This window comes from Artemia sp. Qi Xiang Cuo, chromosome 9 (assembly GCF_049724085.1).
Source record: "Artemia sp. Qi Xiang Cuo chromosome 9, ASM4972408v1, whole genome shotgun sequence".
In the NCBI taxonomy this organism is placed as follows: domain Eukaryota; kingdom Metazoa; phylum Arthropoda; class Branchiopoda; order Anostraca; family Artemiidae; genus Artemia; species Artemia sp. Qi Xiang Cuo.
Window position 1 is genome coordinate 45,422,722 of NC_142802.1, and position 25,165 is coordinate 45,447,886.

Below are 25,165 nucleotides of genomic sequence, written 5' to 3' on the forward strand. Positions count from 1 at the left end.
GAGTAGGACACTCCCCCCACAGTCTTCAGGGCAAGGGTTATGAGTTATGCCCTGGGGTCATATAAGGTTTTTATTGAAATCTGTGTCCTAGAAACTTGAAAAAGGGTTCATTTGATTCGAAATTCAAAGGGCTAGTCCCCTTTTTGATAGTCGAAAGTGATTTGAGGGCAACTAACCCCCTTCTCACGCCCACCTTTTCCCCAAACACATCGAATCAAAATTTTTAGATAGCCATTTTATTCAACGTAGTTGAGAATTTTGGAAATTAGGTCTTTGAGGATGACAACCCCCCCCCCCCGCTCACAACCCTCAGGGCAAGGGTTGTAAGTTATGCTCTGGGGGCATGTAAGGTTTTTACAGAAAGCCATGTTGTAAAAACATCAAAAAGGGCTCATTCAATTGGAAATTGAAAAGAACTAGTGACCTTTTAATAGCCTAAAGTAATTGAAGGACAACTAACCCCCCTCTCACGCCCACCGTTTCCCCAAACACATCTAATCAAAATTTTGATATTTCCATTTGGTTCAACGTAGTCGAAAGTTCTGGAAACTAGGTCTTTTAGGATGATAACCCCATCAGAGCCCCCAGTGCAAGGGTTTTAAGTTATGCCCTGGGGGCATATAAGGTTTATTTAGAAGGTGGTTGTAGAAAATTCAAAAGGGGCTCATTTGTTTAATTGACCCCCCTTTCATCAGAGTAATTGACCCCCCTTCCACGCCCACCATTTCCCCAAACACATTCAATCAAAGTTTAGATATAGCCATTTTGCTCATAGTAGTTGAAAGTTCTGGCAATTATGTATTTAAGGATGACAAACCCCCCAGAGCCCCCAGGGCAAAGGTTTTAAGTTATGCCCTTGGGGCATATAAGGTTTATATAGTTAGAGTTCTCGTAAAAACTTCAAAAGCGGCTAATTCACTCGGGAATTGAGAGGGCTGGTGCCCTTTTTAATAGTCGAAAGTGATTGGAGGGTAACTAACCACCCTCTCACGCGCACCATTCCCCTAAACACATCCAATGAAAATTTTCAGATAGACATTGTCTTCAACGTAGTAAAAAGTTCTGTAAATTAAGTCTTTGAGGGTGACAACCTCCTCCCCCCCAAAAACCCAGGGCAAGAGTTGTAAGTTATGCCCGGGGGGGCATATAAGTTTGTTTTTATTGAAAGTGTTATTGTAGAAACTTCAAAAGGGCTCATTTGATTGGAAATTGAAAGGGCTAGTGTCTTTTTAATAGTTGAAAGTGATTGAAGAGTGACTAACGCCCTTCTCACGCCCACTATTTTCCCATACACATCCAATCAAAATTTTGAGATAGTCATTTTGTTTAACGTAGTTGAAAGTTCTAGAAATTATGTCTTAGAGGATGACAACCACCCTCACAGCCCTTAGGGTAAGGGTTGTAATTTATGCCCTGGGGGTATATAAGGTGCTTATAGAAAGCGTTATCGTAGAAACTCAAAAAGGGCTCATTTGATTGGAAATCGAAAGGCCTAGTGCCCTTTTTAATAGTCGAAAGTGATTGGAAGGCATGAAATTTTTATGGTAAAGATCGATGTGGGTATAATGTATGAATTTTATTTTGTTGTTTAGACCAGGGCACTTCATATGGAAGGAGTTGTCGTAGGAACTTCAAAAAGGGATTATTTGATTGGAAATTGAAAGGGCTGATGCCCTTTTTAATAGTCAAAAGTCATTGGAGGGCAACTAATCTCCCTCCAACGCCCACCCTCCCATTTGCCTTTATTTTTAAAAACTAAAAGTTGCCTTAAGATTAAATAAAAATGCATTTTGTTACGGTTAATTCCCAATAAGGTATCTCAGCAGTATCCCAAAAACGACTATGGGTATTATGTTCAAACTTTCGGGGCTACTTCTGATCTTAAAATTGAATCAAATCAAAATATCCTTAGTGTATCCAACCTATCAAAAAAAGTAAGCAGATATTTTTTTGCGAATGGTATCAAGTTTTCCATTGCAGGTCAACTAGAGGAGGCATGAAACGAAATTAAACACTACTAATTGTGTCCAGATTTTTAAAAGTGTGTATGTTGTTAAAAATTGCTGAAAATTAGCAGGCCAACTATGAAGTCTTAAAAAAACGAAAAGATTTATAGTATTAGTTTCTTTTTCCCTGAAACGACTATGTCAATATAAAACGAACAGAAATTAATTAAAAAACCTTTTTCCACAAAATTAATTTTTCAAAGAAAAGTAAAGAACTCCATTAAATGAAATATGAGCAAAAATAAATCAAATAATCTACGAAGCGTGAAACTACCGCAAATCAGCATCGATAAATAAATGAAACCCAAAACGAACAGAAATTACAATAAATAACCGATTCAAACTCAAAACAAGCAGAAATTAACATAAGTTGGGCTCAAAACCCCTATGCCTTCCCAAGACCAGAGCATAATTTGCACTTTACTGAAAAAAAATACAAATGAATGTGCATTGTCAGTTTAATATACATATACTGATATTTGGTAATTAAAATGTAAATATTATTTGATTTATTAAAGTTAAAAAAGTAAGAACATTTATACTTTTCTCACTGTTGCACTGTGTCAACACTAAGCTTGTTTCCACATTGAACCAAAATTTGGCTTATAATTGCCCCAAGTCTATCAGTAGCTAGAACTTGGGTCATTTAGACACGGAGTAAGTCTACAGCCCGTTTTTATAATCATTCCGGATCTATCTCAGATTTTACGCCAAACCATTTGCAGCTTGAAAAGGTGCAATATACCTACTTTTCTTCTAAAAAGCTGGTCATATAGAGAGGTTATGGGCCAGCCTAGATCTCCAAACATACACATAAAATTCTTTGCTTGATTACAGGATTAAAAATTTGAAACAGGCCCCCCTTTCTGCTAAAAATACATCTATCAAGAATGACAAGTTTTTATAATTCAGCACGCTTGCTCTTTGGATCGCGTGGGTCATGCCCCTCCCCCTCAAGCAGGTTTTTTGGACTTAAGACCATCCAGAATAAAATATCTGATTAAAGTTTTGATCTGAAGCTAGAAAGGGTTAGAAAGGGTTGACTCAAAGGGTAGAATAGAATATAGAAGGGGGAGTTGGTTTTTACCTTATCATCTATTAGGCTACTGCTAACGTTCTAACTAACCAGTTTTGACTTATAAAAAAGGCACTAGAACTTTAAATTTCTGATTGAATGAACTCTCTCCCACGCTTCTGGGACCATTTAGTGGATACACATAATGGCAGATAAAAGGGTGACGTGTTGATCTTCTCTAAGTCAATATTACTACTTTGACTCCAATTATTAAGATGGATAAATGCAGCTATCATATTCTAAGGGTGTTTCTTTTTTACTGAAACATGATTTTTCACTGAGCCAGCAAAGTGTCATCACAATAAAAAACCTAGAAACCTTCGTTTTTGTAGCAAAACATACAACAAAATTTCAGCATAAAATGGGTAATGTTAAATTAATGATAGAAATAGTTACCTGTGCTAGGTTGGGATCCTCCAGTGTTGCCAAACATTTTGAGCAGTAGAATTCACTGAAACTTTCAGGTATAAGCAACTTGCAAGACTGAAAAAAGAAAATATTGTATTCGAAAGGATTTTTCAAACATGTATGTTTGCCTTTAGTTCCTTTGCAAATTATTATCATCCAGAGGTAGAGCCAGAATCAAAGCTAAATTAATCAAACATTACTAGAACTTGGGTAAGGCAAGGCATTAGACACCAACCCTTAAATGTAATGCTATGTAAAAAAAAAACTGCAGATATAAAGAGCAAAATGGATCTTTATCATCTGAATGATCTAAATCTAACGTCCTAGCCAAAACGGTTTAAAATTTAGTTCAAAAATTTACAAATGAGTAATAACCATTACCACTGAGCAGCTGTAGCTGAAAGAAACCATCAAAATTGGAAAAAATTTGCTGTCCTACTAGTTTGAAGAAGCCAGCAGTTTGTGGCAACAAATTGCGAGTAAAGAGGAACTCACAGATATAGTAACAAAAACTCTATAGAATAGAAGGCTAGAAGCAATATATCATAGGCAGCGCAATAACGCTGCTAAGTCAAGAACGATGTGCACAATGTATTTTTTTTTCTTGGTTTTAGACCAGGGCACTTCGTATCGAAGGAATTGTCGTAAAAACTACGAAAAGGGCTAATTCGATTGGAAATTGGAGTGGCTTGTGCCGTTTTTAATAGTTGAAAGTGATTGGAAGGCAACTAACACCCCTTCCACGCCCAACATTTCCCCAAACACATCCAGTCAAAATTTTGAGACAGCAATTTTGTTCAGCGTTGTTGATTTAAAGATAGAAAATATATTTTTAAGAGCAACATTCCCCCGCAGCACTCAGGGCAGGAGTTTTAAGTTATGCCCCGGGGCATATAAGAACGACGTTGGCACAATGTATTATTTATTATTTTTCCTTTAGACCAGGGCACTTCGTTTCGAAGAAGTTGTCGTAGAAACCTCAATAAGGGCTATTTCAATTGGAAATTGGAGTGGCTTGTGCCCTTTTTAATAGTCGAAAGTGATTGGAATGCAACTAACACGCCTTCCAAGCCCACCATTTCCCGAAACAAATCCAATAAAAATTTTGAGATAGCCATTTTGTTCAGCGTAGTTGATTTCCAGATAGAAATTATGTTTTTAAGGAGGACACTCCCCCACAGCCCTCAGGGCAAGGGTTTTAATTTATGCCCTGGGGGCATATAAGGTTTTTTATAGAAAGCGTTGTAGTAGAAACTTCAAAAAGGGCTTATTCGATTGGAAATTGAAAGGGCTAGTGCCCTTTTAATAGTCGAAATTGATTGGAGGGCAACTAACATCCCTCTCACGCCCGCCTTTTCCACAAACACATCCAATCAAAATTTTGAGATAGTGTTGGGGTTCCACCCCTATTTCTTTTCTTATCAGATAAATGAACCATTTTCTTTTTTGTAATTATATTTACCTATAAGATAACTTTTAATCCTAAGCTGAATTCTGGTTGCTCAGTTAGTTTGTTTTGCAATAAGTAAGCTTTGAACTAAATTCTATTTTGGACTTCCTGGTTTGAGTCATTGAAAGGTAAAGTTAAGAAAAAGTAGAATGGATTTTGAATGGGGATTTAGAGGATTGGCCAGGGCCAAGCGAAGGTCCACCCCTATGCAAAGTTTGTGTACAGAATGAATATTATTTTTCAGTTAGTCTACGTTGAGACCCCATATAGGGAGTCTTTAATGAGAGTTTATAGATGTGTTTGTTGTGACCGTTTGGAAGAATACAAGTAAGATATTTTCTAAAAACTGTGTACTAATTTTCCCGGAACCCAGGCAGGGTAGGAACAGAGTTACGAGATGCCATCATTATTATATTGACAGGGGGTTCTTTACCTCCAAGGAGAGAGTTAGAGATTTTTAGTGGTGACCCGGGTTGGGTATACACTTGGCCTTAGAAAGTGGCCATTTGACCGCTCGATCACGTTATCATACCCTGGGGCAGGGTATACTGTAAATTGGGTATTACCAAACCCGATATTTACAGAACCGGTGTGGTAGACGCGGGCATCCTATAATATTGGGCGCCGCCAGGGGCTTTTTTCTTTAAAGAACGAACAGATTCAGAAAATGAATGAAGAAGAAATAATGACAGACGGAATCAAAGTAGTCCGAGTAGAAGGAGCAGTGTTAAATCGAGATCCAGCAGGGGCTCGCGAAAAAGTACTCAAATAGATATGACACAACGTATATTAAAGTTAATGGAAGAAGATAGAAAAGAAAGAGAGAGAGATAGAATAGCCAGAGAACGAAAGGAAGATGCTGACAGAATAGCCAGAGAACGAAAAGAGGAGGAAGATAGAAAAGAAAGAGAGAGATAGAAAAGAAAGAGAGAGATAGAAAAGAAAGAGAGAAATAGAGGATAGCTAGAGAGCAGAGAGAAGGAAGAGGCGGATAGAGAGGATAGAAGAGAACTAATGCAAATAATTGCAGGGAAAAATTTTCAAACGTATAAGAGAACCACATGGGTTAGAAACCCGGAAAAATATATATCTTCGTTGACAACGGGGGGAGGTGGACCGGCCCATAAAACAAATTGGGAGGCTGTGCCGCCCTGTCGGAAAAATGAAATACTTGATACTCGTGATCAAAATGTTGATAATCCACAAAAATGGGATGCGGAAGTAAAAAGACAACATAATAGTGAAAATAAGACGAGCGAAAATAATTTTTCGGGAAAATTCTCAGAAAACTTGAGAACACTTTTAACGAGTGTGAGACGCCGAAAAATGTTTGCCAAAATGAGGCGCTGATTGTACCAGAGAAAATGGAGACGAAATTTATTGTACGCGCGTTTCCTCGTAAAATCCCGAAAAATTTTAGTACAATATGAAAAACCAAATGTCGGAATTCAATTCCCATTTGATAACGAACTATTTGTTTCGGTGGTAAAAGTAAAAAAAAATTAACAGGGAGAAAAGAGATATTAAACGGAGCTACAATGAAGTCATGCAGTCAAAGATGGTGGACACTGGATTCCAAATCAGATTTAACGATGATTTATTATTTTGCGCCATGGAAAAAATTGAGAAAAGTGAAAAAGAATAAATAAATGCAAAAAAGAGACAAAATTTGGAGCTTCAGCCTGCAGTGGTGAAAAATAAAAAAATGTTGGATGGGCTGTGCCTTGATAACACAAATAATAGGGAGGGAAAAGAGGTCCAAGACCCATGGCGAATAAAACAAGACGGTTACAAAATAGAGAGGAATGGCCTGCAACGGGTGGAGGGAAAGTTGGGAGATATTGAATGTCGAGTCGGATTGGAAAAACTTGGAAAGGAATCTGAGATTAGTATTATCAACTCAAGACATGTCGATCCTTTATGAGGGGGAGGAATCACTTGGGGAAGATCCCCTGCGGGAAGTCGCGAAAGATAGCCCTTTTCATCGATGCACAACTGGCGGACTGGTTGTGATCCTTTTACCGAGGTTTTGCCTCTCTGATCTGGATTCCTTGGGGGATTCTCTCTCCCAGTCACTTCATACTTAACTCAAACCTTAGCCAGTAACCATATTCATAGTTGTTATTCTTCATGGGAATCAACAATTATTTCCAGCAAATTGTATTCAGTGGGAGATGTATCCAAATTTCATCTTCAATTAGCATCAATGCATATTCTTCATTTGATTATCCCAGGGGAGGGAACCCAGAAAAAAGACTTCATTGTTCGCTCAAAATTTTACTTCATTCCCAGTATCCTTATCATATTCAGAGGCTTGTGTATTTTTGGCCTGCGACTATTTCAAATTATGCCCAGGGGCAATTTACATTTTTATTGAGATGTGGGGTTGTTTCCAAAGATGGAAAATAAGAGGCTAGTGCAGTCAATTTTTCATGATGACTGGCATCATCAAATGTGCAAGAAACTCATTCTCTGCTCCTTTCAAATGTAAATTCGTGAGAGCTAAAAAATTTGTGTTTTGATTGTGCTGCGCACAATCATTTTCTACGAATCTTGGGGACTTCAACTTTCAAAACCTAATGCGGATGCTATACGATAGAGACCATGGTGGTTCTATGGTACAGACGTGTGGATAACGACAGATCCTGAGCCAAGCGGTGGAAGTACAGGCACTGGTGGAAGAAAGAAGACAAAGGGATTTGTAAAGTTGAAGTTAAGTGTTATATTTGTAAGGGCGGACCAGCGTAGCGCGTGGGTGGTCATTTATCTTACGGGGGGAGGTGTTGGAGTTCAACCCGTTTCTTTTCTTTTCAGATATATGATCCATTTTATTTTCTGTAATTACATTAGCCTATAAGATAATTTCTAATCCTAAGTTGAATTATGGTTGCTAAGTTAGATGCTTCCGCAACAAGTAAGCTCTGAACTAAGTTTTATTTTGGACTTCCTGGTCTGAGTCATTGAAAGGTAAAGTTAAGAAAAAGTAGAATGGATTTTGAATGGGGATTTAGAGGATTGGCCAGGGCCAAGCGAAGGTCCACCCCTATGCAAAGTTTGTGTACAGAATGAATATTATTTTTCAGTTAGTCTCAGTTGAGACCCTATATAGGAAGTCTGTAATGAGAGTTTATAGATGTGGTTGCTGTGACCATTTGGAAGAATACAAGTAAAATATTTTCTACAAACTGTGTACTAATTTTCCCGGACATCAGGCAGGATAGAAACAGAGTTACGAGATATCGTCATTATTATATTGACAGGGGGGTTCGTTACCTCCAAGGAGAGAGTTAGAGATTTTTAGTGGTGACCCGGGTTGGGTACAAACTTCGCCTTAGAAAGAGTCCATTTGAACGCTCCATCACGTTATCATGCCCTGGGCAGGGTATACTGTAAGTTGGGTATTACCAAACCCGATATTTACAGAACCGGTGCGGTAGACGCGGGCATCCTATAATATTGGGCGCCGCCAGGGGCTTTTCCCTCCAGTATGTGATATAGCACCATTTTTGCACCAATTAGTGGTGACACCTGTACCTTACCACACCAATTCTGGTGGCATTGTAGCTTACCGGTATAACAGATAGCCATTTTGTTAAACGTAGTTTTAACTTCTGGAAATTAGGTCTTTGAGGATGACAACCCCCCTGGAGCCCTCAGGGCAAGGGTTGTAAGTTATGCCCTGGGGACATATAAGGTTTTTATAGAACGCATTGTCATAGAAAACTTCAAAAAGGGCTCATTCGATTGGAAATAGAAATGGTTAGTGCCCTTTTTAATAGTCAAAAGGGATTGGAAGGCAACTAACACCCCTTCCACGCCCACCATTTCCCCAAACACATCCAATCAAAATTTTGAGACTCAGTTTAAAGTTCAGGAAATTATATCTTTGAGCAGGACGCTCCCCCCCCCACAGTCTTCAGGGCAAGGGTTATAAGTTATACCCTGGGGTATATAAGGTTTTCATTGAAATCTTTGTCGTAGAAACTTGAAAAAGAGCTCATTCGATTGGAAATTCAAAGGGCTATTCCCTTTTTAATAGTCGAAAGAGATTTGAGGGCAACTAACCCACCTTTTCCCCAAACACATCCAATCAAAATTTTTAGATAGCCATTTTATTCAACTTAGTGAAAAGTTTTGAAAATTAGGTCTTTAAGGATGAAACCCCACCGCCCTCAGGGCAAGGGTTGTAAGTTATGTCCTGGGGGCATATAAGATTTTTATATAAAGCGATCTTGTAGAAACTTCAAAAAGGGATCATTTGATTGGAAATTGAAAGGGCTAGTGCCCTTTCCATTTTGTTCAACGTAGTTGAAAGTTCTACAAATTAGGTCTTTTAGGATGATATCCTTCTCAGAGCCCTCAGTGCAAGGGTTGTAAGTTATGCCTTGGGGGCATGTAAGGTTTATACAGAAAGTTGTTGTAGGAACTGCAAAAAGGGCTCATTTGATTGGAAATGGAAATTGACCTTTTTAATAGTCGAAAATGAGTGGAGAGTCATTAACCCCCCTCTCACCTCCACCATTTCCCCTAAAAAATTCAATCAAAGTTTAATGATAGGTTGTAAGTTATGCCCTGGGGGCATATAAGGTTTTTATAGATAGAGTTGTTGTAAAAACTTAAAAAGGGGCTCATTCAATTGGAAATTGAGAGGGCAAGTACCCTTTGTAATAGTCAAAAATGATTGGCGGGTAACAAACCCCAGTCTCACGGCCACCATTTCCCCAAACACATCCAATCAAAATTTTGAGATAGCCATTTTGTTTAATGTAGTTGAAAGGTCTGAAAATTAGGTCTTAGAGGATGACAACCACCCTAACAGCCCTTAGGGTAAAGGTTGTAACTTATGCCCTGGGGGCAAATAAGGTGTTTATAGAAAGTGCTGTCGCAGAAACTCAAAAAGGGCTCATCCGATTGGAAATCGAAAGGCCTAGTACCCTTTTTAATAGTCGAAAGTGATTGGAAGGCTTGACATTTTTACAGTAAAGATTGATGTGGGTATAATGTATTATTTTTCGTTGTCGTTGTTGTTTAGACCAGGGCACTTCGTATCGAAGGAGTTGTCGTCGGAACTTCGAAAAGGGCTAATTCGATTGAAAATAGAAAGGGCTGATGCCCTTTTTAATAGTCGAAAGTGATTGGAGAGCAACTAATCCCCCTCCCATGCCCTCCCTCCCATCTGCGCATTATGTTTAAAAAATTATTGTAGCCTTAAGATTAAATCAAAATCCACTGTGTTAATGCTAATTCCCAATAAGGCATCTCAGCAGTATCCCAAAACGACTAGGGGTATTATGTTCAAACTTTCGGGGCTACTTCTGCTCTTAAAACTTAACCAAATCAAAATAGCGTAGTGTATCCAAGCTATCAACGAAAGTAAACAGATTTTTTTGCGAATGGTATCCATTTCAAAAAAAAAGTTTTCCATTTCAGGTCAACTAGAGGAGGTATGAAACTAAATTAAACACTACTATTTGGGTCCAGATTTTTAAAAGGGTGTATGTTGTTAAAAATTGCTGAAAATTTTTCTCCAGCATACAAATAGTAGGCCAAACTATAAAGTATTAAAAAAACGAAAAGGTTTTAAGTATTATTTTCTTTTTCCGTGAAAAGACTATGTCACTATAAAACGAACAGAAATTAATTAAAAAAAACATTTTCCACAAAATAAGTTTTTCGAAGAAAAGTGGAGAACTCCATTAAACCAAAATGAGCAAAAATAAAATCAAATAATCTACCAAGCGTAAAACTGCCACAAATCAGCATCAATAAATAAATGATACCCAAAACGGACAGAAATTACAATAAATAACCAAGTCAAACTCAAAACAAGCAGAAATTAACATAAGTTGGGTTCAAAACTCCTATGCCTTCCCAAGGCCAGAACATAATTTGCACTTTACTGAAAAAATTTTTACTGAAAGTAAAAACATTTATTTTTTTACTTTAAAATAATAAATATAAATGTTTAATAAATGAAAAAATATAAATTTTGTTACTTTTATAACTTTAATAAATCAAGTAATATTAACATTTTGATTACTAAATATCAGTATATGTATATTAAACTGACAATGCACATTCATTTGTATTTTTTTTTTTTTTTCAGTAACGTGCAAATTATGTTCTGACCTTGGGAAGGCATAGGGGTTTTGAGCCCTACTCATGTTAATTTCCGCTCGTTTTGAGTTTAACTCGGTTATTTATTGTAATTTCTGTTCGTTTTGGGTTTCATTTATTTATCGATGCTGATTTGTGGTAGTTTTACGCTTGGTAGATTATTTTATTTTTGCTCATATTGGGTTTAGTGGAGTTCTTTACTTTTCTTTGAAAAACTAACTTGTGGAAAAAGTTTTTTTTAATTAATATCTGTTCGTTTTATATTGGCATAGTTTTTTCTGGGAAATAGAAAATAATTCTTTCAAATCTTTTCGTTTTCTTAAGACTTTGTAGTTTGGTCTGCTACTTGTATGCTGGAGAAAATTTTTCAGCAATATTTAATAACATACACCCTTTTAAAAATCTGGACACAAATAGTAGTATTGAATTTAGTTTTATACCTCCTCTAGTTGACCTGATATAGAAAACTTGACACCATTGGCAAAAAAATATGTTTACTTTCTTTGACAGCTTGGATACACTTATACTATTTTGATTTGGTTAAATTTTAAGAACAGAAGTAGCCCCAAAAAATTGAACATAATACCCTCAGTTGTTCTTGGGATACTGCTGAGATGCCTTATTGGGTATTAGCATTAACACAGTGCATTTTTATTTAATCTTAAGGCAACATTTAGTTTTTAAACATAATGGGCAAATGGGAGGGTGGGCATGGGAAGGGACTAGTTTCCCTCCAATCACTTTCGACTATTAAAAAGGGCATTAGCCCTTTCTATTTTCAATTAATTGAGCCCTTTTCGAAGTTCCTCAGACAATCCTTTGATACGAAGTGCCCTGGTCTAAACAAAAAAAAATAATAATAATACATTGTACCTACATCCATCTTTACTATAAAAATATCAAGCTTTCCAATCACTTTCGACTATCAAAAATGGCACTAGCCCTCTCAATTTCCAATCCAATGAGCCTTTTTTGAGTTTCTACGACAAGGGCATAAATTACAACCATTGCCCTGAGGGCAATGAGGGGGTTGTCATCCTCAAAGACCTAATTTCCAGAACTTTCAACTACGTTGAAAATTTTGATTGGATGTGTTTGGGGAAATGGTGGGCGTAAGAGGTGTGTTAGTTGCTCTCCAATCACTTTCAACTATTAAAAACTACACTAGCCCTTTCAATTTCCAGTCGAATGAGCCATTTTGAAGATTCTATGACAACGCTTTCAATAAAAACCTTATATGCCCCCAGAGCATAACTTACAACCCTTGCCCTGAGGACTGGGGGGGGGGATTGTCATCCTCAAAGACCTATTTTCCAGAATTACCAACTACGTTTAAGAAAATTACTATCTAAAAATTTTGATTGAATGTGCTTGGGCAAATGGTGGTTGTGAGACACAACTTTCTATATAAACCTTATATGCCCCGGGGCATAACTGACAGCCCTTGCACTGAGAGCTCTGAGGGGGTTATCATCCTAAAAGACCTAATTTCCGGAACTTTCGACTACGTTGAACAAAATGGATACCTCAAAATTTTGATTGGATGTGTGGGGAAGTGGTGGGCGTGAGGGGGGGGGGGGGTAGTTGCCCTTCAATCACTTTTGACTATTAAAAGGGCACTAGCCCTTTCAATTAAAATGGCTATTTAAAAATTTTATAATTTCTGTTTGTTTTGAGTTTCATTTATTTATTGATGCTGATTTGTGGTAGTTTCACGCTTGGTAACTTATTTTATTTTAGCTCATATTTGGTTTAGTGGAGTTCTTTACTTTTCTTTGAAAAACTTTTTTTGTGGAAAGTTATTTTTTTTAGTAAATTTCTGTTCGTTTCATATTGACATAGTTTTTTCTGGGAAAAAGAAAATAATTCTTTAAATCTTTTCGTTTCCTTAAGACTTCATAGTTTGGTCTGCTATTTGTATGCTACAGAACATTTTTAGCAATTTTTAATAACATAAACCCTTTTAAAAATCTGGACACAAATAATGGTGTTTAATTTAGTTTTATACCTCCTCTAGTTGATCTGAAATAGAAAACTTGATACCATTCACAAAAAAATCTGTTTACTTTCTTTGACAGCTTGGATACACTTACACTATTTTGATTTGGTTAAATTTTAGGAGCAGCAGCAGCCCCAAAAGTTTGAACGTAATACCCTCAGTCGTTCTTGGGATACTGCTGAGATGCCTTATTGGGAATTAGTACTAACACAGTGCATTTTGATTTAATCTTGAGGCAACATTTGATTTTTAAACATAATGGGCAAATGGGGGGGGGGGCGTGGGAGGGGACTAGTTGCCCTCCAATCACTTTTGACTATTAAAAAGGGCATTAGCCCTTTCTATTTTCAATTGATTCAGCCTTTTTCGAAGTTTCTAAGACAATCCTTAAATACGAAGTGCCCTGGTCTATACAGAAAAAAGGAAAAAATAATAATACATTGTACCAACATCCATCTTTACTATAAAAATATCAAGCCTTCCTATCACTTTCGACTATCCAAAAATGGCACTAGCCCTCTCAATTTCCAATCCAATGAGCCCTTTTTGAGTTTCTACGACAACGCTTTCTATAAACATCTCATATGCCCCAGGGCATAAATTTCAACCCTTACCCTGGGGGTTGTGAGAGGGTTGTCATCCTGAAAGACCTAACTTCCAGAACCTTCAACTACGCTGAACAAAAAGGCTATTCTCAAAATTTTCATTGGATGTGTTTGGGGAAATGGTGGGCACGGAAGGGGTGTTAGTTGCCTTCCAATCACTTTCGACTATTAAAAAGGGCACTAGCCATTTCAATTCCCGATGGAATGAGCCCTTTTTGAAGTTTCTATGACAACGCGTTCTATAAAAAACTTATATGGCCCCCGGGCATAACTCACAACCCTTGCCCTGAGGGCTGTGGGGGAGTGTCCTCTTCAAAAACATAATTTCTATCTGGAAATCAACAACGCTGAATAAAATGGATATCTAAAAATTTGGATTGGATGTGTTTGGGGAAAAGGTGGGTGAGAGAGGGGGGTTAGTTGCCCTCAAATCACATTCGACTATTAAAAAGGGCACTAGACCTTTGAATTTCCAATCGAATGAGCCCTTTTTCAAGTTTCTACAACAAAGATTTCAATCAAAACTTATATGCCCCCAGGGCATAACTTTTAACCCTTGCCCTGAAGACTGTGGGGGGGAGTGTCCTGCTCCTGAACTTTAAACTGTGTGGAACAAAATGGCTATCTCAAAATTTTGATTGGATGTGTTTGGGGAAATGGAGGGCATGGAAGGGGTGTTATTTACCTTCCAATTACTTTCGACTATTAAAAAGGGCACTTCAGTTCTTTGTCAGAGTTCAACCTGTCAACACCTCTCTAAGTTCAAAGCTACAGTGATTGTGACCTTTGTCCAAATGGCAAAACAAAAACAATACTGTCCAGAATGCAGACTACGAGTTACTTCTAACTCAATCAAATGTGCAAATTGTGACTCTTGGTTCGACGCAGGGGCCGAAAAGTGTGCCAGGATAGACATTATTAATTGGAGTAACTCCTGGATGTCCCTTGATCTATTAAATTCAAGGTAAACCTTACTTCTTCTCCGGGTCTTTCTGTACCCCGTTCTCGCTTCCCTCGAACGCCTCGTAGTCGTACCCCAATTGAAAGAAAAAAAAATGTTAGTATCCTAAGTGACCTAAACAGTTCTACTCCTTATTCTGACCCTCCACACAGCCAGCTTTCTGTTTCAACAGAAAAATCAAACAAGCCCCAGGAGGCTAGTTCAGTTGGTCCTACAATTTTACTTGCCCCACCCCAGTGCCAAGTTCTTGAAGTCCTTCCCGAATGTCCAACGCAAGTATCATGCCAAACCACTGAATGCAGCATGGATAGATATGTTCAAACGGACAGCGTCACAACATCCCCCTCATCACAAGCAGATTTTACAAAAATTTTGACTTTAAAAGAAAAGCTAACGGATGTGTTAATGCTAATTAGAGATTTTTTGTCAATTTATGAAAATGACTCAAGAAGTCAACTTACAAATTATTCCATCACAAACAAGGTAAATAACACCTTAGATTTTCATCATCAAAACAGTGCATTGTCCCCAAGCTCAATGAATATTAATGAAGGAAGCAGAGGATTAAGTTCATCAACTTTAGCATTGTCCCCAAGCTCAATGAATATTAATGAAGGAAGCAGAGGATTAAGTTCATCAACTTTAGCCACTACGAGTGATATAAACCTAAGTTCAGAAATTGTACCTGACCCAAATATCCCCTCTATTCAACCTAATTATAATCCTGACCTTGAGAACTCAATCAGAGATGCCCGAATTTGTTTTGAAAGTACTGAAGTGATTCTGACTAATAATAAGGACTTCTCTGCAAATAATCGCAAATGTGCTAATATAATTTTGGCAGGTATTTACAAATTAGGTGATAAATGTCATTTTGGACATGATCGTGCTCCAAGCAAGCTGCAGGAAAAAAGTATTCCTGATAATAGTGTTATAAAAAAATTGTAAGTTTTTTAAACAAGGAAATTGTAAATTAGGTCCAAAGTGCCCCTATAATCATGGATATATTACCCATAACTTCAAAAAACAAAATGAAGCTAGTCCAAGAGATTGTTCTTGATTTTTATATAGCAAGTGCGACCAAAAGAAGTGCTCGTTATTGCACTTATGTCGTTTTTACCTCACTGGCAAGTGTACTAAAACAAAGTGTAATTTTGACCACGTTCCTTTATGTAAGTTAGCATCAAGTGGGAGTTGTTTTGGGTGTGATAGCCTGCATATTTATGTCCCCCCTTCCTTTTTACGAAATAAATCGAGCTGCAAACAAAAAACAAGTGCACAAACTTGGGCAGTCCCAGCTGTTACCGGTCAAGGTAACAAGGTAACCCAACGTTTTTTAGGGCGACGCCGAAAGTATTCACGACCCCCCCTCCCCTAGTTCGTGTTCTATTCGACTTTCAGTCTTATCCCCCTGCATACCCAATACAGCGCAGTATACCTCCGGAATCCATCCATCAAAACAATCCTCCGCCCCAAGTACTTACGCCTGCCCAGTCAGTCCAACCCCCCCAATCACTTTATTCAATTCGGACCCTCCCCACACCCCCCCCCCTCACTCATTTTCCTCCCAAAAATCCACTTCCTTTCGACTCCGTTCTTCTCCGTGCGTCCAAGAAGTTACCGACCGGTTCTGGGCTCCACCCGTTATTTGCCGAAACAAACCCCGCCCCTCTCAGACACCCCCCACCGTACTTCCCTCCCTCAGCATCATCTTGCCCCCCCCCCACCCCCCATATAAAGATCACTCCCAATTTGACTTATTCCCAGATCACCAGGAAACCTTTCTCCCTTCCCTTGCACTTTATCCCCTCTGGCTACCCTACCAGTATGACTCTGGTTTAAGAGTAAGCAGGCAGAATGATCCACAGGTAACACATCCATGCAGAGTTTCTAAAACTTTAAATAGTAAGACGAATTCCACCATAGTTCCATCCCAACTTAATAATATTCCCATAATTTGTTCGCTGTCCTCCTTTTCTCTCAAGCCTGGTCCAGTCCCGCCTTTTAATAATGCCTCAACACCACACCCTTACCCACAGCATCCTTCTCATAAACTTCAACCCCAAATAACTCCCTCCTGAATTGAAAAAAATCCCAATACCCAAATCGGTTTAAATTTCCAACTTTCCTACGTACCAATGCTGAGAGCCTGAATTTTTACAAAATTACTGAACTCAAGGGTATCTCTGAAATTCATAAAATTAGTATTATTGCTGGGACAGAGGTTCAGTCCCAGAACACAGATTTCCTAAAAATCAGCAATTATACTCGGTTTATAAAGTTTCGCCCTCCCGATCACCCTCTCGGGAAAAAAGGGGGTGGTATATTATTTTTTGTCCGAGATAACCTCCAACCTAAACTCATCCCAACCCCCAACTTATCAGATTATGATGAAATTCTATGACTGAGCCTTCAACCGAAAGTACTTCCCCGTCCTTTCAATTTAATTGTAACCGCCGTCTTTTATCATTCCCCTAACCAAAGTATTGACCAGAAACGCAAATTTATCCAACAATTTCTTATAAGTGCTGATTTTGTGTTGTCAAAGTATCCGAATGCTGGTATTTGCTTACTTGGCGATGCAAATGACCTGAGGATAGACTATCTGCACCTCTCTTAATATTAAACAACTGGTTAAAATATCTACAACAAAAGGTAACACCTCTCTGGATGTTATTTTTTCAAACATGAGTAAGTATTACAACTCCCTGCAAGCACTGCCACCACTAGGAGGCAGTTACCACTATTGTCTTCTTTTTTCTCCCTCCTCAGCCATTGAACATTCCTTTACTACCTCCATTGGGGTTTGCCGTCCCCTCAGTGACACAGGACTTTTTTCTTTTGTATCATGGCTGACCAGTGAAAGTTGGTCAGACCTTTATAATTCTAATAACCTTGATAAAAAAATTTTGATTTTTCACAAAAAACTAATTGATTCCTATTAATTATGTTTCCCAGAAAAAAAAAAAATCAGAAAATGCTCTAGTGATAAACCTTACATAAATAATCACACAAAAATATTAATTCGCAAGAAAATAAGCTTATTTAAAAGGGGTAATTTAACTAAAGCAAATAAGTTAAGAAAGGAATTAAAAAGTCAAATTAGAAAAGCTGCCCAAGCCTATTATAAAAATAAAATTAATTACTTGTGCCATGATAAACCAAAGAACTGGTACTCTGAAATAAAAAAAACTTACCGGCAAGAGTCAAAAACAACTAAATATTAATATAAATGAACCTCCAAAGACCACAGCTAATAACCTCAATAAGTTTCTGGCTGCTATTGTCCAGAGTCTCCCACCACTATCTTACGCATTTCCAGATATTCCTGATCCTTTTTCACTCCTACATATTTCTCGACTTGATGTTGTAAAAAAAATTGAAAAACTAAAACGATCAAGCATTTGCCCTTTAGATATTCCTGTTCCTCTGATTAAAGCTTTCAGTGATTACCTCTCAAAACCCCTATCCACCCTGTTTAATGAAATTACCGAATCTGGACAGTTCCCTCAATATTCGAAACAAGGCTTTATAACCCCAATCAAAAAGAAAAATGGGAAGCCTGGCTTTGATGGCATTCATCCTATTACCCTCACCTCAATTTTTTCAAAATTGTATGAAAGTTTTCTCGCAGACTGGCTTAAGATGAAAGTCTTCCCCCTTATTGATCTTAGACAGTTTGGTAATCATATATCCACGTCAACCTGTCATTATCTGATCCATCTTGTCGATACCATTGGTAAACTAATTGAAAACCCTAACATTTGGCTTAATCTAATTTCTATTGATCTTCAAAAAGCCTTTCATTTGATTAACCACAATTTACTCATAGATAAACTTATAAATGAATTTCACATTGAAACTTTCCTTGGTAAGCTTGTTGCCTGTTTGATCTCTAACATATCTCAAACAGTTAAATATCGCACTTATTTCTCAGGTCATTTCCCCATATTTGATGACCTCATTCGGGAGACTATTCTAGGCTCTCATCTTTTTTCTCTTAAGATTAACACCCTTTCAACCCTTGATGACAATAGATGGAAATTTGTCGATGACTTGACAGTTTTAGAGATATGTCATAAAAACATCTTTAGCAACCCAATGGGCATACTCCAAGCTATTGCCTGTGAGGCCTCTTCCCTTGACATGACAGTTAACCCTTCTAAATCTGCAATAGTCTCAGTAAGTTTCCTTAAATCCCCTCCCCTTTTTCTTCCTCCTATTCCTCCTGAAACCACTGTTACATCTCTTAAACTCCTTGGTGTTACAATTTCTTCCAGTTTGAAATGGGATGCCCATATAAATAATAACCTACGACAAGCAAACTCCTCACTTTCCCTCCTTAAACTTTTCAACAAATTCAGTTGCCCCCAATCACATTTACTACAAGTATACATTTCTTTTATGCGTCCCAAATTAGAGTATGCTTGTCCTGTGTGGCACCCTGGCCTCTCAATTGAAGCAACACAAAAAATTGAAAATGTCCAAAAGAGAGCTCTAAGAATTATTTTTAAAGAGGGCATGATACCATATTTGCATTTGTTAAATATTTCAAACCTAGAGACCCTCAAGAAACGAAGAAATAATTTGTGCCTCCGTTTTGGTAAGTTGGCACTTTTGAACCCCCGTACTGCGTCCCTTTTCCCTGATTACCATGTACCTGATAGAAATCGTCCTCCACGAACTGTGTCCCAGCCTATCCCCACCTTATCTCCCATTCTTTGTATTACCTTGCGGTATAAGAAATCTTTTATCCCTTTTTTACTGACATAATAAATAGTGGTTAATTTGTACATAAATTTTGTCCTTTCTCTTATATAATAAAAGAAACAGCTCGTTTTTCTTTATACTCTTTTTTTTGTTCCCTATCTCCTTTTTATGTTGTTTTTTAAACATTTGTTAATGTGTATATTATTTATTTTTTCAGTTTTTATATTTTTAACTAGTTGCCATTTTGCAGTTTTTAATATAAGTGACAAAGGAATCATATAGCATTCCGATGCCTTTATGTCTCGCTCTTTTTTTTTGTGTATATTCGCTTATTCCCCCCCCCCTTCCTTTTTTTATGTCCTTTCTAATTCTTTTTCCGATTTGTATTTGTGTAAGTTTAGTTTGACCAGTTTTTACCTTTTTAACTTTTTAATTGACTTTTTACAGTTTTAATTATTGACTGTTAAATGATTGTTCATAATGATTTTTCTATTTCGTTGTTGTTTTGTGCATTTTGCCAGTTTTAGTGCAACCATTTATAATGTCGACTCCGAAGTCCGAATTCGGCCCTTTGTGGGCTTGTGATAGTGATCTTTTTGAAATAAATATCTAAAAATATCTTACTAGCCATTTCAATTTCTAATCAAATGAGCCCTTTTTGAAGTTTCTACAATAAAGCTTCTATAAAAACCTTATATGCCCCCAGGGAATAACTTACAACCCTTGCCCTGAGGGCTGTGAGGGGGTTGTCATCCTCAAAGACCTAATTTACAGAACTTAAAACTATGCTGAATAAAATAGCTATCTCAAAATTTTGATTGAATGTGTTTTGGGAAAAGGTGGGCGTGAGAGAGGGGTTAGTTGCCCTCCAATCACTTTCGACTAGTAAAAAGGGCAATAGCCCTTTGATTTTCCAATTGCATGAGCGTTTTTTAAAGTTTCTACGACAACACCTTCTATAAAAACCTTACATGCCCCCAGGGCATAACTTACAACCCTTGCCCTGAAGGCTGTAGGGGAGTGTCCTTCTGAAAAACAGAATTTCTATCTGGAAATCAACTATGCTGAACAAAATGACTATCTCAAAATTTTATTGGATGTGTTTCGAGAAATGGTGGGCGTGGAAGGGGTGTTAGTCACCTTCCAATAACTTTCGACTAATAAAAAGGGCACAATCCACTCCAATTTCCTATTGAATGAGCCCTTTTCGAAGTTTCTACAACAACTTCTTCAATATGAAGTGCCCTGCTCTAAAGGAAAAAAAATAACACATTGTGCCAACAATGTTCTTATATGCCAACAGGGTACAAATTAAAACCCTTGCCCCAAGGGTTGTGGGAAAGTGTCCTCCTCAAAAACATATTTTCTATCTGGAAATCAACTATGCTGAACAAAAGGGCTATCTCAAAATTTTGATTGGATGTGTTTGAGGGAATGGTGGGGGGGGGGGGTATTTGCCCTCCAATCATTGTCAACTATTAAAAAGGGCACTAGCCCTTTGAATTTCCAATCGAATGAGCCTTTTTTGACGTTTCTACGACAACGCCTTCTATAAAAACATTATATGTCCCCAGGGCATAACTTACAACCCTTGCCCTGAAGGCTGTGGGGGGGGGGGGGGTTGTCCTCCTCAAAAACCTAATTTCTATCTGGAAATCAACTACGCTGAAAAAAATGGCAATCTCAAAATTTGGATTGAATGTGTTTGGGGAAATGGTGGGCATGGAGGGGGTGTTAGTTGCCTTCCAATCACTTTCAACTATTTAAAAGGGCACAAGCCACTCAAATTTCTAATTGAATGAGCCCTTTTGGAAGTTTCTACAACAACTTCTTCAATACGAAGTGCCCTGCTCTAAAGGAAAAAAATACATAATACATTGTGCCAACATTGTTCTTATAGGCCCTCAGGGCACAACTTAAAAACCTTGCCCTGAGGGTTGTGGGGGAGTATCCTCCTCAAAAACATATTTTCTATCTGGAAATCAACTATGCTGAACAAAATAGCTATATCAAAATTTTGATTGGATGTGTTTGGGGGAATGATGGGCGTGGGGGGGCTAGTTGCCCTCCAATCACTTTTTGACTATTAAAAAGGGCACTAGCCACTCCAATTTCCAATCGAATGAGCCCTTTTCGGAGTTTCTACAACAATTCCTTCGATTTGAAGTGCCTGGGTATGGAAACAAAAAAAAAAAAATACATTGTGCCAACATTGTTCTTTACTTAGGCAGCACTATTGCGCTGCCTATGATATTGGATTTTTGAAAATTGATACTTTTAATAAAAAAGCCTGATGAACAAACTTCTTTAGAAGTACTATTAGTTCAAGATGTTATAGCTTGGATATGATATGTGATTTATTGGAATTTGTTCTGTTCAATACTTTTTTAAGGTTTGATGGTAGTTTATATAAACCAATTCTTGGCATTCCGACTTGTTTTTAAGTCAATTAGAATATGAATATATGATACTATGGGAGAGGAAACTCTGACCATTTCTTAGACTTGAATATTAATATTTCAGATAATAATAAATTAGCTTTTAAAATGTATAATAAAACTGATGATTTTAATTTTGAAGTAATTTATTTTCCATTCCTTGAAAGTAATATGCATTCAAATATTACTTATTCAGATTATTATTCCCAATTATTTAGGTATGCAAAAATTTGCAGCAATTTCAGAAATTTTTTTAAAAATAGTGGTAAAACGCTTAGCAAAAACTGGTCTTAAGAGGTTTTTCTGCCAATAAAATTAATTGGCAATTTAAAAAACTTAGTTTTCTGTATCATGAACTTTTAGGTAGATATACAAACAATTATAAAGAAATACTGAAAGATATTTCAATAAAATTTCTCTTTCACTTTTCTTTTTCGAGTTTTGTATTTGTACATTGTTTCCAAACCAGCTTGAAGGACTTTAAATCTATAATTGCTTCCGGAAACCAATAAAACACTCTGTTTTATAACTGAACCATAGTCTTTAATTGTTCCAGAATTGTTTTTGTGTTCCATTGACCCATGGGATTCCATTGAGGGTAGAACCAATCTTATTTTGTATAGATTTTTTGAATGGGTTTACTAGTATGCATGTATTTCACAAGTTTTACCTAACATAGCAATGCCATAAAATATCTTACAGTAGATGCTCCACTGTGCTGGGTAAAGAAAGTAAAGCATCAAAACCCATTAAGGCAGGTGGTATTCTTCTGATGAGCCCTAATGAAAGGTTACTACTTGGAAATATTTTGTTAGATTTAAGATGCTTTTGCTTGTAAACTTACAACAGCTTACATTTAATGATGATGACTATGCATGGATTTGGGCATTTCAATTTGGGTTGACAGTTTGGTTATACTGTTTTTTCCTAGGTAATTGGATAGATTAGTAAGGTTAACACCTCATTCAAGCTCACATTTATCTCAATTGCTGGATTAGGATGACAGTTCTTTTCTTCTTCTCTCTCTCTCCTTTTTTTTCTAGTCATATATTGTCATTTTCAAATGATAGCCCCCTACCCCCCCCCCCTATAGACAATAATTTACAATTTATTTATGAATCATATTTTTGAGGTAACTTCCAGTTCAATCTTTAATTCCCTATCCTTGTACAGAGCTTAGTCTATACCTAATTTTTGTCTCAATAGAAGGGTTTTTTCTTCTTCTTTTTTGGGGGGGGGGTAAAAATGTTTCAGAAAGAAGATTGTATTTTCTATCATGCGTTCAACAATTGAGTATTAAACATCAAGAAAATCTTAACTGAAAACAGCAAAAAAAATCTGCAAACTTACAATTCAGCTGTAAAAACAATCTGTTGGCTGTCAATTTCAAAATCCAACTGAAGGCTAAAGCTGTATAGTAGTGAATATGTTCTATAATTCTATTCAACTTGAAATTAAAATTCTTGACTACAAATGATGTAAGAAATAGCAATTGGGAAACTTAATTTGAAATGATTTAAACTCATTTCATAAAGACGATACTTTTTGTTTTTGTCAACATATGAAGAACTGTGTATATTGCAATATCTGCAATTGCATATTGCATCTGTCTGGTTTTTATTCAAAGTAACAAAAGAGACAAAAATTAATGAATAAGAGAGTAGTGAAGAATTATGGTATGCAAAGTAATATTTGACAGGGAAAGTCACTGGTGATAAATTGCTAGGGGTGGCACCGTGATTGTGTGATTTTTGGGGATTTAAGGAACCAAATTTTTTTCAGGGTGACACATAGATTTTTAGCAAAATACCCAAAAATTCATAGATAGCGCAAGCTCTGTTTAATTTATAATCAGGAAAATCAAAATACTAAACCACACAAGAAGGAAAAGCTCCAACTTTGCAGTTGATGCAATAAAGAATTGCTGCAAAACTAATTTAAAGTTGACCAAATGCCACTGCCTCTGTTGGCAACAGTGCGCCTGCGTTGCGCTGGTGGCGTTCAACTGGGCCTCTTGTTGGCAGTGTTTGGTTGATCTGCCAGCGTGGCGCTGGGGTCTAGATATAGTGTCCATGTTTTGCACTGTCAAAATATAATGAAGGCTTCAAGAGATGGTGTTCCAAGTCAGGACTAAGCAGAGTAGTCCTGTTTTGAAGTAAACTTTTGATGATGTTTCCAAAATTGCACTGTCAAATCATTGGTGCCTTTACCCTAATTAGGATTGACAACAAGTTGTATTTAGTTAAAGATAGTTTATCAGTTAGGTTTAGAAGGGTAGGTAGTTAGGTAGGCTTGGAGTTGAATATACAGTTTTAAATGGCAGTAGGTTACATCACAGTTGACAGCAAGATAAGGTGGTAAAGACCTCTTGTAGATTTATTGTCAGTAGTACTCTGTCAACTTCAGTTGATTTTTTTGTCTAAATTCAGGTTCCAGTCCATTTTAGCCTAATCTTTGTCAACCCCAGCTTTGCTTGAGTCTGGAGTGGCTGCCCAAACTATCTTTTCCATCAGCCCATTCAATAGGGGCACTGCTTTAACACCAAAAACATTTTGTAGATCTCATGTTCAAAACAAGAACAGATAAGAGTTTTTTCTCTGTGACCTCTAGTACAGTTCAGGAGAGATAAATTAATTTGTTCACTACTTCAGAGTTAGCTGCTTTTAAATGGTTATTACATCCCCCCTTTATTGTTGATATGTAAGGGGAGGCAACCATGAAGTTTGTAGGTGTTGTTTGTATACAGTTGCTCATGTAGGTGTTGTATCACTCCTAGGTCTTTCTTTTCACTTGCTGCTTCTAGTTGTTCACTCTAATATAACAAATATGCTGAGGGTTATTGTGTCCAAGATGCAAAACTTGGCATTTTGAACTATTAAATTGCAGGGTACAAGTAGCAGATCATGTTTCTAGTCTATCTTAATCCTGTTGTAGATGAAAAATCTCCTTCAGTTTCAACTGTGCCAAACAGTTTAGAATTGTCAACATATAAGGTAATTAGGTTAATCAGGTTAGTTGTGCAATCATTAATTGATTGGCTCTTAATTTAAGATTCAAGTAAGAGTGTTCCACTTTATTTACCTAATCAAGATTGTCTCCTGATAGGAGATTTTCTATGGGTTTAGCTGTTTCCAAAAGTTTAATAAACCATGTTGACTATCAATAAATGATTTTTTACTCTCAAAATAAGTCACAAGAGCATCATTAATAATGCCTTAGATAATTTCTATCAATTGATTAATCCAAATTAACTCAAGTTTGGATTAATTAAACTTGCTCCTAGCACAAATTTATTGGATCAACCTATTTTGCCCCCCTCCCCCCTAAAATATTTTTTTGAATAAACCTATTTTGTGCCCCCCCTAAAAAACTCCTGTATCTGCCCCTGACTCAATG

General features: G+C 37.1%; 1 protein-coding gene across 1 annotated transcript in view; it reads right to left on the reverse strand.

The window, feature by feature from the left end:
- The window catches only part of LOC148948705 (uncharacterized), a 159,840-nt gene that overhangs the window by 133,135 nt on the left and 1,540 nt on the right, over positions 1-25,165 (reverse strand). The window contains exon 2 of the mRNA XM_089094617.1: positions 3,478-3,564. Within this exon, the coding sequence (XP_088950743.1) occupies positions 3,478-3,514 (37 nt within the window). The 5' untranslated portion in view covers positions 3,515-3,564. The remainder of the gene's footprint in view (positions 1-3,477; positions 3,565-25,165) is intronic.